We start from the raw sequence: 15,458 nt of genomic DNA, 5'->3' as shown, positions 1-15,458 counted from the left end.
GGTTGTGATTCAAGTGTTCGTTATCTGAAACCGTCACGTCTCTTTGGTAATTCTGAGACATTTGGCCCATGTGCTGCTGTGGCTGGGCCTGCAAGGCCCAGAAAGAGCTCTGTGCTCATGCATGTGCTGGCGCCTGCTGAGATTACTAATAGGAGGGTTAACTGTTCGGTAATTTGTGTGCCAGAGAAATTTGGGCAGGAGTCAATTTGGCAAATAGGCGGAACCGTTTAAACCACTTGGAATAAGCTAAGGAGTAGGCAGGCAGCATGGGGAACGTTGCCTGGGGTAATCTATTCCTTGTCCTACGCCAGGAACACAGGGTGAAATGAAATTTGAGGGTCTGTTTTTTTCTTTTTTGTTTTTTTTTAATCTTGTTCATCATCTTTTAATAGATCTTTCATTCTAATTTATTTGGACATTTGGGAAGAAAAATTATGTATTTTCAAATATCTTATTTCTACTTTGAAAGTATGATTTCCATCCCTGAAATCGGAAGTTTGAGCAGAGCCTTTTAAAAATCCTATCTTGAGAAATTCAGAGAGGTGATGTTTTTGACCAGTTAAAAACTTAGTTCTATATTAGATCCAATTTCTCCGAGGTGGCAGCGGGAACACTTAGGTCAGTTTCGTAGCATTAAGTGTGCATAATGGACCCCGGTATGTCTTGATTTAGGCAGAAAGGGTAACTTCATTTCTTGACTGGCTTACAGAATTGCTAGTCGTTTTACATCATGGTTCAGTGTGATCGGGATATTTGCTGATGAGTCTTCTTAGGCGGCCTCATGGACAAAGGTTCTCGGCAGAGCTGGTTGGCAGCAACTGGCTCTTGCTGCTAAGCTGGACACTAGAGCTTGCTTCTCTGTCCTGCTGACGCAGAAGGGCACCGGGTGTTCATTATGCCCTGCATGTGCATCCTTAGCCTGTCTCCTACAGCAGGTACATGCGATTGGCCAAGCTTAGGCCACATACCCCATCCCCCACCTCACAGAAGATCAGGGATGTGATTGATGGGCATATTCTGACCCTGTAGAGTGGAATCATAAAGCAGAGAATTACTATAGGAAGTAATTTCTAATGCTAGACAAGTAATTCCTCCACCCCGAAACCAAATTATTTTGTTTACTCTTTTCTATACCCTTTCTTTCTGATTTGCATAATTGTACTTTATTCTGTCATTTGTATTCAGTCCTGTTTCATTAAGAAGCGGCTAGCTTATCACACATATAGCTGTCTTTTAAATTGCTTTCTAGATGTTTATCTATTACTAACAAGGGGGATGGCCGTCCATAACAACACCTTAGGAACAGTATTTACGCTTTGCACAGGAAGGATAGTTGTAGCTCATTCCAGGGTCCTTTTATGGTATAATGTCTCACAGCATTTTAAAATAGACTTCGATGCCCCAGAAATATTGTAAGGCAGCCATGAAGGGGACTCCTGAGACTCAGATCTCTGGGTTTGAATTGAGATTTTTTACATGAGTTATTTTTGCCTTATCCATGAAAACAGCAAAACCCTGGCTTCCAGGACTTGCTCTCCCTCTTTGATAGGTTTACAAGGGAGGAGTGGCCTAAAACTCCATACTGATAACTACAGCCTAGAAGAGATAGAAAAAGGAAAACAGAGACCTTTACACAAATAGTAACATATCTGTTTATCAGACCTGACCTGATCTGTTTATCAGGTGCACAGCGGAAATAGGTCATGAACAATAGAATGCAACGAGGGTTGGAAGATTCAGACAGCAGTAAGGCAGTGTTATATGTTGAGGACTTTATGATGGTGCAAACACATAGTATGCTTTCTCACTTTATAAATGGCCACAATCATCTGCTCCTCTGTTCTCTCTTTGAATTAGGGATAAGGGCCTATGCATGGTTATTGAACTCACACCTACAGTTTCCTGTTCCCTTTCTGAATGCATAGGCTTGGGGCCTCCTCATTCACGGCTCCAGTCTGAGTGCTATTCTAGGCACTGCCCACCTTCTCACTGTGTGCTACAGAGCCTGGTGGTACTATTCTGCAGGGCCTCAGTCCCCACCCAAAAGGATAACAGTGCACAACCGTGGGACTGAGGGAACCAGACACTTGGTTACCTTTTAATTTAGTACATTGTCTCCATATCTGAATTCCTTACAATTTTTTATTAGAGCTGATAATGAAATGAATGGAGTTCAGAAGTTTCTATTTCATTAGAAGTATCCAGTCTTTGGGCATCAAAGGCAGTTAGGTGCCTTGTTTCCTGATTACACTGAGGTATGGGGACATTACTAATACTCAGATTCTTCCCATCTAAGCCAGGACACATTTGCCACTGGAAATATGTTAAAATTAGGCCAATTTTATTAATGAGTTGAAAACTTAATAAAGGACTTCCTCAGGGCATCCATGGAGAGGATGAGGAGAGACCTCGAGGTTTCAGGACTGTGTGATGGACTTAAAGACTTTTATGAGATATGATATGCCAAGGTGGCATTTATTTAGTATATGCTGTGTCCTATAGCATTAGACCTTTAGCCTATGTATAAGTCAGAATTCTCTAAAGGAGCAGAACTTATAGTATATGTTGTATTATATTTATTATATTATGTTATATTATATTATATTATATTATATTATATTATATTATATTATATGTGTATATATTATACATTATTTGTGTGTATGTATTATATATGTGTATGTGTGTGTCTGCGTGTGTGTGTGTCAGGGTCCTTTAAATGAACAGAACTTATAATATGTATTCTATTCATGCACACACACATACATATACGGTACAGTGGTAAAGGAAGCTGAAAACCGCAGGAAGAGTGGACTCGTGGGCTCAGGGGCCTGTTGAGTTGCTGCTCCCTGCCTAGAGGAGCTACTGATGGATGACAATTACAAAAGGTTTGTGAGTACTTTTATAGTAGTAGAGTTTTAGGTATAAATATCAGAAATTTGTGGCAAGGGTCTTCCCCTAATGAATAAAGATTTCAGGGGCTGGGGATTTAGCTCAGCGGTAGAGCGCTTACCTAGGAAGCGCAAGGCCCTGGGTTCGGTCCCCAGCTCCGAAAAAAAAAGAACCAAAAAAAAAAAAAAAGATTTCAGGGGACCAATCACTGGGTGAGGAGTAGGCGGGACTTCCAAGTCGGAGGTGGGGAAGAGAGGAGGAGAAAAGGGACTTGTGGTTTTTTGGAGGCAAAAATTTTTGGGGTACAAGATGTAAGGACCTAGAGGCACCCCAGTTAGATCTGCCACTGGAGGGTTTAATTTAGCATGACTTACTAATTAAGATGTCACTTGTTGTGCCCAGCAATTGTGTTACCTATTGATTCTAAACTAAGATTATGTGGTGTTCTCCTTCATGTGGCAGCTCAACCGAGTTCCAGAGAAAGGTAAGGTGGCAGGGCACCCCAGCCAGCCACGGAATTTGGTTGTGTGGGATGGCGTGGTGGCGACCTGCCATGGGAACATAGTGAGTAGGGTCGAGAGATTTCAGGAGCTCTGGGCCAGAGTCTACCAAGATGAGAACAGCCCGCTGATGCCATGTGGCCTGCCTGCGCCCTGTCTAGTGTGGGTGGTGCATTTTTTAGTATCTCCTGCAACAGAGCCTAGTTGTACATCTGTACATTTAGAGGTTTCTCTAAGTTCTTATGTAGAACTTTTTAATACATCTATATCTATATCATATTATATAATATATTCTATATCATAATGAATAATATATATGGTATATAGTATATAATTCTATAAGTTCTGTTGCTCTAGAGAACCCTAACATTATGTATATATGTGTGTATACACACAAATATATTCATATATACATACATATATATGTATATATGTATACATAATTATATATATATATATATAATTATTTGAATGACTTACAGGCTGTAGACCAACTAGTCCAGCGATGGCTGTCTACCACTGGAAGGCCCAAGAATTCAGTACTTACTCATTCCATCGGGCTGTATATCTCAGCTGGTGCTCAGCCCCTGAGGAATTGTGAAGAAGTAGGCTCTAATGGCAGTGAGGGATGGATGTGCTGGCCAGTGTGAGAGCGGGCAGGCACAGAGAACAAGTTTCTTTCTTCCATATATAGGCTGCTGGCAGGTGTGGCCCAGATAAAGGTGGGTCTTCTCACCTCAAAAGATCCAAATTAAAAATGGATCTGTGCTACTATTTTGAGTGGGATGATGCGTCTTTTGAAGACGTAGGCCAGGTGGAGGGTTCCAAGCATCTCAAATTGCAGAATGATCGATCACAGGGACCACACACTCTTCCAAGAAGTGCAGAAGCATCTCAAGATGAATAGGGTAAAACCTAAGAGGCCATGGAAGGTGCCTTGGCCCTGGAGAAGAGCCTGACTGGACCCTCTTGGATCTTCATTTCTTGGATTTTGCCCGCATAGCTCCTCATCTCTGTGACTTCTCAGAAAAGCCACTTCCTGGACAAGGAGTGAAGCTCATCAAGAAGATGGGAAACCCCCTGACCAACTTCCATGGGTTGGCAGGGCCACAACCAGTGCAGACTGGCATGCCCTAGGCATCTCTGGGCCGGTATCTCTTTGAGCGGCCTTAAGCATGACTGGGAGGGGCTTTTCTAGGTGCTCCCTCCTCTGCTCTGCACTAGCTGGCCCCAGCACCTTCACCTGAATGAACCTTGGAAGCCACTAGGCAGCTTTGTAACTGCCCTGGAGCCTCTCCCAAGTCTTGGACCAAGTAAAAGTAAAGCTTTTGAAACAGTAAAGAAATAAGAAATAAAAATAATGATAAAAACCCACAACAACAGAACCAACCAAACCAGAAAAAAAAAAAAAAAAAGAACCAAACCAACCACTTAATTCCAGATGTAGTCAAGTTAGCAACCAAGAGTAGCCATCACAGCGTATTATGAAGTCAGGATATTACTTCACGTTAGACATAAGCAAAGCGATGCCGTAGAGCCTCCAGAGAACTCTGCCGGCAGCCGCTGCTTGCAGATGGCGTATCACTTAGTCAACTGTGCGCTGTCTTCTCTCTCTCAGATAGACGACTAGGGATCTCCTGCTTCTGAGACTCAGACCCTGTCTGTGTTTTGGGTTCTTCTTTGATGTTAGAGAAAGCAAAAGCCCTTCAGAACTCAAATGTTTTCCTTTGTTTGATTAATTTGTTATTTCTTAAGGTTTAAGATTGAAAAGCATCATTTTGTTTGCTTGTATTTTAATTTTCATGATGGGAATGGAACCCGAGTTCTCAGTATGAGAGGCAAATACCAGAGTGTGCCCACTTCAGTACAAAGACCAAGCTCACAGAGTGCTGGTAGCTTTTTCCCAGTGGGATTTTGCTGTTTTCTTGCCTGCATTCTTTGTTCCTCTCACAAACCCCGAGATCATAATTTTTGCAAAGATTTATTATTAAATTTTTGTAGAAGAGCTAGCTGAGTAAGCATTTCCTCTATTGTTGGTAGTCAAACTTTCTGTGACGTATTTTGTGACTGACAAAGTGTACCCCCCTGTCCGATCTATTTCTTATATTTTATATGTTCAATGTGGTCAGTTCTGTAACTTGTAGTTTAAGTTAAAAGAAAAACATGCAGACACATATTCCCAAACAGTGCAACCAACTGTTACATTATGAATTGGAAATATTATTTTATTAAATAACCAGCGCTATGCTTGGCGCTTACTTGTGTGAATGAATAAAATCACAGGGATGTATTTTAATATTCTTAATTTTATTTTCAATTCTAGTTTACTTTATAGAACTGGAATGAGTGATGGATGGCTGAAATAGAGGAAGTCTGTTTTATAGACAGAGAAAATCTAAAGACAGCGGGAGAAAGAGAATAAAAGCAAATTGGGCATTTCAAGGTTAACTTTCCCTGGGAAAGTGAGGACAGGGAGTCAATAACACTCTGAATTGGCCCCCTCTCCTTCCCACCCTCTCTCCTTCTCTCCTTCTCTCCCTCCCTCCTTCTCTCTCTCCCTAATGGGCAGTGGCAATTGAATCCAAGGTCTGTCGCATGCTAGGCATGTATTCTGCCACTGAGCCTTTGGTCTGCTTCTTTGATCCTGAGGTGAGCTCAATAGAGCAGATTACTGTTTGGTGGTAAGGAACTACAACGTGTCTCCATTTTAGTAGAGGATCCTAAAACCCTGTCCTCTTGTGATTCCGGTTTAATACATGCATACTATGTTGCCCTATCGTGCAAAAGAGGGAGCCGTACAGAACCAATCTTTCCAGTGCTAACTAATCCAGGCCACACAAGTAAGGAGCTTGGGCTCCAACTTGGCACTCTATCCTCTCATCTCTGAAACACACACAAGGCTCGTGTTGTGCATCGATGGGAAGATTTGCAGAGCAGATGTTTGATATTTGTGGGGAGAAACGATAAGTAATGGAGCAAGTCCAAGAGGTGGCTGGAAAGAATCAAGTTAATTACTGAAGTCTAGTGTTGGGCAGATGGAAACCATTCTCTCTGGGGGTGAATTGTCTTGATAAAGGAATCTGTGAAGATATATCAAGAGTAGCCCTCGGTAGCATCTCATCCACGGAAGCTACGATTTGAACTACTGTTGTAGTGTGTGGTAAAGAAGCGGAAAGCCCAGGAAAGAGTGAACTGGGTGGGCTCGGAGGCCTGCTGCATTGCTGTCCCAATGCTGGCTAGAGGCACTACTGATGGAAGAGCAATTCCAAAAGATTGGGGTTTAAATATCAGAGATTAGTTGCATGTCTGTTCCCTTAGAGATTTCTCAGATTTGATTCTGAAGTAGAAGATGAAAGCCAGACAAGAAAGAAGGTGTGCTGACCCATAGTGAAGAAACACCATAGTCAGGGTGTGCAGGCTCAGAAGAACCGACTTCAGCCGAGCAAGTCAAGCCCTTAAGTGGGCTTCGTGGTTCTGGCCCTGGTTAGGGAACACAAGTTACCCTTTAGTTAGCTGTTTGCTGGAAGTAGGGGTAACTTTCCTTTTTGCTCTCTCAGAACTTTTATAGATGTATGCAATGTATTTTGAATCCACCCACCCCCACCCTTCTCTCTAGCCCTCCATGTCCTTTCTACCACATTTAACTTTTAAAATACTTCATCATTTCCCTTTGACCTTCAAAGATAAATTAGAAAACACACATTTTTTGTTTTTAAGAATGAAACCTGACCTAGCTCGCTCAGTTTTTTTTTTTTTCCAACGTTGTCATAAGAATTTTTCATTGAAATTAGCACGGAGGGTATTGATTCTTGTCAAAGTGCTGGGACTGGACCCTGGGCTTTTTGTCCTGTTTAATAAGTAAGTATTCTACTACTGAGCCATACCACCAGTTCCCACTTCGCCTAATATTTCTACTTATTTATTTACTTAATTACTTTAGTCTGGTTCTGTGGATTTTTTTTTTTTTTGCTTGTTTGACTTTGAACAGTTTCTCGTAGCCCAGGCTGGCTTCAAACTCTTCTGTGGGTATAGCTGAGGCTCACCTTAAATTCCCAAACCTCCTTCCTCTCTCTGCCAAGTATTGAGATTATAACTCAGTGCTACCAGGTTGATTTTTTTATGTTTCTGTAATATTTCCTTGTGCCTTCTCATGGCAGTCTATCATTTTATGCGTTTCACATGATTTAAATATGCTTTAGCCAATAATGACTCAAATTTTCTGAATGAATAAATATACACACCAATACACTATACATTATACCTCGGATTGTACATACTCTACTTAAGATGCCACCTCCAACATATTATATGGCAGCATAGAGCATGCTGCTGCTCTTTTTGTTGGGGGGGTGGGTGGGCGGTTAGGAATGTAAACTTGGGTCTTCACGCAATTCTCTGCCATTGATATATCTCTCCCTAGTCCTCTTTTCTTCCCAGACTGGGTCTGGCTAAGTTGACCTGTCAGAACATGAACTTAAATTCCTCCTGCCTCAGCCTCTAGGGTAGTTGGGATTCAAGTCTGTACCATCCATTATAGGGTATATCATTATTCTTAATAATTAACTGTATAATTACTCTCCGGTTGAGACCCATTCCTCAGTACTGTTCAGAAACTGCTTTTCAATGCACAAAGCACTTCAGTATCACTCAGTGATGCTTTGAACTGAAGATGTAGTTCAATAAAGTACTTGCTGGGTAAGCATGAGGATCTGCATTCATTTCAGGACACCAATGTGATGTCAACAGTACATCTCTAATCCCAGCAGTAGGGGGATGAATCCCTGGATCATTGGCCAAACCAGTGAGCTCTGGGTTTAATTAGTGACTCTGTCTCAAAAAACTAAGGTAGAGAATAGTTGAAGATGACTTCTATGCTAACCTCTGCACCCTGCCCTGTCTCCCCAGTACAGGCACATACCCATGTAAATGTACACATGCACACATACTCACTTAAACAATACCTGTGACCTCTGGTTGAGTGGTAAGCCATTTTCTACTTTTGGTTTCATGACATTGTAAGAGCACTGGAGTCATAGATTGTCCCAGCAGGGCCCCAGTAAGGCTACCTACAGTTGTCAGTCCTTAGAACATTGCCTTCCTCTGCCATAGATGGCTAAAATTTGACTTGAGCAAGTATTGGCTTTACTGAGAATACAATGAAAGTTTGTGTCTAAACCACTAAACTGTAGACAATACTGAAGTAACAGAAGTCTTTTGATTTTCCAATGAATGCAAGTCTTTTTATGCTGCACTGTAGTCTATAAGTTGTACTGTGTCTAAAAAACATTGTCTACAACTTAAAATCATTATTATTGGGGCTACTGGGGGCCGAAGAAATGATTCCCATAATAATGTTGCTTGAAACAGGATTGCCACAGATCTTCAATTGGTAAAAACCTACAAGATCATTGAATACAAGATGCAGCAAGTTACCTCTCTGTGTTTGTTTTTAGCATCTAGAAGAGATAAAATGTTCTTTCTTCATCTCTAAACAGCTAAATGCAGGCTAGCCTCTAAAAGCCATTAAGGCCCTGTGGATAACCAGAGCAATATTCATTAGTTAGACGGGTGAGGGGGGTGAGCTCAACTGATTGCTGCATTCCAGATCAGGGTGTGCCTTAGTCTTTCATAGTTTCTTGACACGTGCTTCCTAGTAGAACATAAACACTGTAGGATTTGAGAGAATAATGCAACTAACTACTTCTCCTAAATATCTAATTCCTGAAGGAATCTAAGGGGCATACAGAAATTGGAATTCTTCCGTTACCACAGTACTGCCTAGAACAACTAAGACATCGAATTGGCCTAGGTGTCCATTAATGAATGAGTACATAAACAAAATGCAATATAGGTACCTAGTAGAATATTGTCCAGGCTTAGGAGAATGGAATGATGTCATTTTTAATAAAGTTGAGTGAACTGGAGATCATGATGTTAAAGTAAATAAGCTAGACACAGAAAGATAAACCTTCCATGTTTTCACTCCTGTAGAATCTGGATTTCTAAAAATTACATAAAATTATATGGAAGAGAAGATTTATTCCTTTTCTCATTTCTGTAACAAAATACTTAAGATATTTAAGAAAGGAAGGATGTATTTAGTTAGGTTCATGGTTTGAGGGGATGCTGTCTGTCATGTCCTGGAAGGCATGGTGACAAGACTGTGAGACAATCGATCACACTGTGTTCTGGGTCAGCTGGTTTCCTTCTTTCCCTGTTGTGTTAAGTCCAGGACCTCAGTCCATGGCATGATGTTGTCTGCATTCAAGATGAGCTTTTCTTCCGACAAACACCTTCACAAGTATGCCTGGCTGGTTCTAAATCTAGCCCAGTCAACAACAAAATTTAGGCATGACAAGAACTCTTGAGGAGGAGGAAGGGAACCAGTGTTTGGCGAGGTAAAAAAGTAGATAATGGGGGTTGAATTTGATTAAAACGTATTATCTATGCATATATGGAGATACCATGAAGTTCATTATTTTGTATAATAAATAGCCATAAATTAAAATGCAGTTATAAATGTCGCTTATGCACCCAAAAGGGTTGGTTGTTTTAGGAAATTTGTTATTAGAGATCACTAGTGCTAATATCATTCATTCATTAAACCATTTATTAAGCATAGCCACGTGCCAGTCTATCATAGGTTTAGGGGACATAGTAAGTGATTCGCAGTCTTCATCTTTATGAAGTTAACTTACGCTCTCAAGAAGGCAGGTAGATAACTAAACAAAAGTCAAGGAGACACGGGAGAGGGGAGGACTTTGCTATGGCAGCAAAGGCAGAAGCCATAGTTGGGGTTTATACTGCTGAGATGAAACATCATGACTAAAAAGCAGCCTTTATGTTGCTTACATGTTCATATCACGGTCCATCATCAAAAGAGGTCAGTGCCAGGAACACGAGGCAGGAATCTGGAGGTGGAGATGGATGCAGAGATTGATGGAAGGTGCTGCTTACTGACTTGCTCCTCATGTCTTGCTCAGTGCCACGAGCCCAGGGGTGGCACTGCCCGCATCAAACTGGATCCTCCAACATCAATCAAGTATCAAGAAAATGCCCCAGAGGCCACGGGCCAGTCTGGTGGGGTTCCGTTCTCAATTCTGGTTCCCTCTTCCCAGAGGACTCTGGCTTGTGTCAAGTTGACGTAAAGCTAATCAGAGCAGGCCTCCCTGTAAAAGTGACAAGGGAACAGAAGCCAGAAGGAAAAAGAGGAGCCGCACTCTTGTGCTGCTGGATGCTTTCGTGAATATGACAGAATCTTACCTCAGGTCTGGGAGGTTGCTCGCTGGTAGAGTACTACTATCATGAGTGCAGCCCAGGGTTCAGTGCTCTCCCTTTTATGTCTGGAGACAAAGGCTTATAAAAGCTCAGTCTCTGTGTGTATCGTTTGGTAAAGTAGTTTGTTTTCTGAGCAGCACCAAGTTACGTCCCGTGGCTTCAGGAACAGCCAGTACCTTTTGGCCAAAGAAAAGCAGGTACAATCCCACACATAGGCATTTTGATGGGTGAGGGATGCTGGAGGGTTTGATTGCTGGATACTTCTGTGAAGTGTATAGGATTCTTTGTGAAGGAGGGCCTCCTTAAGGCATGTGATGAAATTCTAGGCAGGCAAGACAAGTTGGAAGACCCTGAAGCAAGAGGTAGGGTTAAGTTCACAAAGCACCAAGGTGGGCCAAGGTAGCTAAATCAAAAGCAGCTTCCAAGTAAACAACAAGGTGAAGCTTTAGGTTCACCAACTTTGACTGTAGATCTAATAAAATAATCTGTTAGCTCATTATACTTTTATTCTTCAAACTCTTTACGTGTTATTTCATATGACTTCCAGCCCATCAGAAGGCGCTCAAAGCTGTTAAGTAATTTAGCTATATAATATCATCAGCAACTAAGGGGCTTGGGAATTAAATCCTGATTGTCTCAATGATCAGTTAATAATTTGCAGCCATTGAACCTTTATTAAATAGCACCAATTCTTTCACTGATCACTCATCAAAACAGTTCTTTTTGAACTTTGTGCTGTGACTTGAAACATCCTATTACCATTCTCTTGCACTGTGGTTAAATTTAATAGATTAAAACAATTCCCTTTTTTCTCAATGTAGATATTTTGCAGAAAACCCTTTGTCAATTTTCTCATTTTAATGGGTCTTTAAATATCACCTTTTAAAAAAATTCATAAACTGTGACACTTTTGCTAACCCAAATCATGCCATTGTTCAGAAATTAATAAAAAAACTCTTCTATGATACAAAGAATGTTCTATCTATTAATTCAGGCTTCCCTTTGAATATCTTCCAGTTGGAGATGGAAAAGCTCCAGCTTCAGGCCCTTGAACAGGAGCACAAGAAGCTGGCCGCCCACCTGGAGGAAGAGAGGGGCAAGAACAAGCACGTGGTCCTGATGCTGGTGAAGGAGTGCAAGCAGCTCTCAGGCAAAGTCGTAGAGGAAGCTCAGAAGCTGGAGGAAATCATGGCGAAATTGGAGGAGGAAAAGAAAAAGACAAGTGAGTTAGAAGACCAGCTCTCCGCTGAGAAACAGAGAAGCGCTGGAATAGAAGCGCAGCTGGAGAAACAGCTCTTTGAGTTTGATACGGAACGGGAGCAGCTGCGGGCCAAGCTGACCCGAGAAGAAGCACACACCACCGACCTCAAAGAGGAGATAGACAAGATGAAGAAAATGATGGAGCAAATGAAGAAAGGCAACGACGGGAAGCCCGGACTCTCCCTCCCCCGGAAGACAAAAGATAAGCGACTGGCTTCCATATCTGTGGCAACAGAAGGGCCTGTGACAAGGTCTGTTGCTTGCCAGACAGATGTAGTGACAGAAAGCATTGACCCTGTGAAGAAATTGCCTTTGTCTGTACCCATAAAACCTTCCACAGGGAGCCCCCTAGTTTCCACAAACACAAAAGGGAATGTGGGCCCCAGTGCCCTGCTGATTAGACCAGGTATTGATAGACAAGCTTCCCACAGTGACTTGGGTCCCTCTCCACCTACTGCCCTACCGGCAAGTGCAAGTAGAATTGAGGAAAACGGACCAAGCGCAGGCAATGCCCCTGACCTACCAAGCAGCACACCCTCAACTCCTAGTGGTACTGCCCCTGCCGCTGCTCAGACACTAGGCGCAGCACCTCAGAACCATTCACAAGCTCCTCCTGTGCACAGTTTACATTCACCGTGTGCCAACACTCATCCAGGTCTCAACCCACGCATCCAAGCAGCTAGATTTAGATTTCAGGGCAATGCAAATGACCCAGACCAGAATGGAAATAACACTCAAAGTCCTCCCTCGAGAGATGTCTCTCCTACGAGTCGTGACAACCTAGTAGCCAAGCAGCTAGCTCGGAATACTGTGACCCAAGCGCTGTCCAGATTTACCAGCCCTCAAGCAGGTGCTTCTTCAAGGCTGGGAGCATCTCCAGGAGGCGATGCTGGCACCTGCCCTCCAGTTGGTCGAACCGGTTTAAAGACTCCAGGGGCAGCACGAGTTGACAGAGGAAATCCTCCTCCTATCCCTCCCAAAAAGCCAGGGCTTTCCCAAACTCCTTCTCCACCACACCCTCAACTGAGGGCCTCCAATGCAGGGGCCAAAGTTGATAACAAAATTGTGGCTTCACCTCCCTCTACTTTGCCACAAGGGACCAAGGTAGTAAATGAGGAGAACGTCCCTAAGTCATCCTCCCCTCAGCTGCCACCAAAACCATCCATAGATTTAACTGTGGCATCTGCAGGCTGTCCCGTTTCGGCCCTGGCCACGTCTCAGGTGGGTGCCTGGCCTGCTGAAACCCCTGGACTGAACCAACCCGCATGTTCAGACAACTCCCTTGTCATTCCCACCACCGTTGCCTTTCGCTCTTCCATAAACCCTGTTAGTGCCTCATCCCGTAGCCCCGGTGCCTCAGACAGCCTCTTGGTAACAGCATCAGGTAAAGGGATTAAAGTCTTATACCCTTTTGTAAAGAATGTGGCCTATTCTATGACCTGTCTTAATTTCTTTCATATTGTCTTGAGACATTTTTAATACTCCCGTTGTCCACTTCCTCATATTCACATCCTCTCTCTCTCTCTCTCTCTCTCTCTCTCTCTCTCTCTCTCTCTCTCTCTCTCTCTCTTTCTCTTCCTGTCCCCTCTCTCCCCCCTCCTCCCCTCTCATTTTCAAAAATTATTTTGTAATTTTCTTTAAGGCTCTCGGGTGATGGTGAATCATCTGGCTCTATGAATTGTAGTTTCATCATTCTAAGTGCTTTTCTTGAAAATAACCTGAAAATAGTGGTTAGAAGTCCATGAAGACCATTAATTTAGAGAGACTGAAACATTTCCAGGGCAGAAAAGAGTATCCCTTCCTATTAAATATTTATCTCGCAAGACCTCAATATTAATGGATCATCCTCAGTGTGCTTTCAATTTGCTCCTTTTAGGATGGCCTAAGAAAAATCCTTCCAAGTCACTGTTTGTATAACTCTGGATTAGCAGGTCGATGGGGGTTTATTCTGTAATTAATAGATTCTGAAGTTTCATATCAGTTTGGTATGAATGTCCCTTTCTTACCCTCAACAAAAGACCGTAAATATTTATAAATCTCAGTTACAAGCTTAGCTCATTTTGAATGGCACGTACCTCATTTGATAAGGTATTGTCTCCCAACACACGAGCCCAGATGTCCACACCACATGGGACATTACAGTTCACATTGCATGAGTGCCTTATGAAGTTGCTCAGTCTAGAAGGTCCCTCAAAGGACTAGATATTGTTATTGTGTGTGGTTATGAAAGCATTGCTTTTTCATTATCAAGGCAAAAGTAAATTCATGCTCAGACCTAAAGTTCTGGAGTAGTTTGTGCTGTCCTCATCAGACATCAGGGATTGGTAGATCCTATTGACTCTAAAAGAGCAGGGATTTCAAATTGAAAGGGAAATTTCAGTAGCATCACATTTAAAACTTAAAGCATGTAGCACAGACTGCAGTTCTAAAACTGGCCGCCAGGGAAGAAGCTAAGCGCTTCAGATTGCCCAACTGCATGCCTCTAATCCAAGCAGTTTCCATTAAAACACAGTGTTAGGGGAGGGCTTTATTTTTGAGGGCAAAACCGAGAATCCAGAAACATCATGCACTTTGGAGGTATAGATCGGCATTAGAGATGAGGCCGCATTGTCTATAACTGTGGTTTCGATGATCTTTTTCACCATGAGCAAGTATCCTCTGCCTTAATTTGGAGTTTATAGTGCTCAGAGGGAAGGTGGCTGGAGAGAGGCTCAGAGACCATAACATATCAAGGCATGGCACTGAACATGTGGCCGCATGGCTAATCCACACCTGACTGGTACTGTTGCTTACAGCACTTTGGAGAGCTTGCTTTAGAATTTATTGTCATTTTGTGATGTTATAGGCATTTGAGGTTCCATAGGGTTTTTTCCTCTGACTGTATTGAGTGTGATATGTCTTGATATTGCTTGGAATTATGTTGGCTTTCCTGCTAGTTAAACCTACCCTAAGAAGAGGGGCATTTGGTACAATCCAACATGGACCCTAAGATCTGTAGACTGTTAGAAAGCATTGGCGCCAGAGTCATTTGGAGCCATGACTGTGCTCTGACGTAACTGTGTAGACTGTGTGTAGAGCAAATGAATGTCATCAGCTGGTTTTGTTTTTAAGTATAAAGCTATCTGTTTTTTGATACCTTGAGGCTCTGCCAGCCGGTGCCTTGGTAGGCACCATAATTCTGAGTCCAGCTGCACACACCCTCTAGTAGTCAACAGAGAAGCTTTAAAACAAGCTTGTGTGACTGTGGGAGAAGTTACGTTTTAAAAGATGACTAACTTCTAATCTGTTAAATATTTGCCCAAACAGCTGTTTTGTATTCAGTGGGATTCTGGATAAAAGAAGCCAGAACTCTTTAAAAAAAAAAGCAAAACAAACAAACAAACAAAAAACCTTTTACTTATATCTGAGGTGCCAAGGAGAATTGAATGAGATTGTGATGAAGCGAGGGCCATTGAAGATATGTAACGTCAGTTCCTTGTTTTCCGATTTTCAACCTTCTAGTTTGGCCATAGTGTTCCCAGAACTGTA

The 15,458-nt window shown here is 42.4% G+C and overlaps 1 protein-coding gene across 1 annotated transcript in view; it reads left to right on the top strand.

Annotated features, from left to right (window-relative positions):
- Cttnbp2 (cortactin binding protein 2) overlaps positions 1-15,458 on the top strand; it is a 158,230-nt gene that overhangs the window by 68,695 nt on the left and 74,077 nt on the right. Inside the window, exon 4 of the mRNA XM_032906912.1 lies at positions 11,688-13,314. Coding sequence (XP_032762803.1) covers positions 11,688-13,314 — 1,627 coding nt within the window. The remainder of the gene's footprint in view (positions 1-11,687; positions 13,315-15,458) is intronic.

The sequence above is a fragment of the Rattus rattus genome, chromosome 6 (assembly GCF_011064425.1).
Source record: "Rattus rattus isolate New Zealand chromosome 6, Rrattus_CSIRO_v1, whole genome shotgun sequence".
Classification (NCBI taxonomy): Eukaryota; Metazoa; Chordata; class Mammalia; order Rodentia; family Muridae; genus Rattus; species Rattus rattus.
The sequence above is the reverse complement of the archived record's forward strand: the minus strand, read 5'-3'. Positions and strand labels throughout refer to the sequence as shown.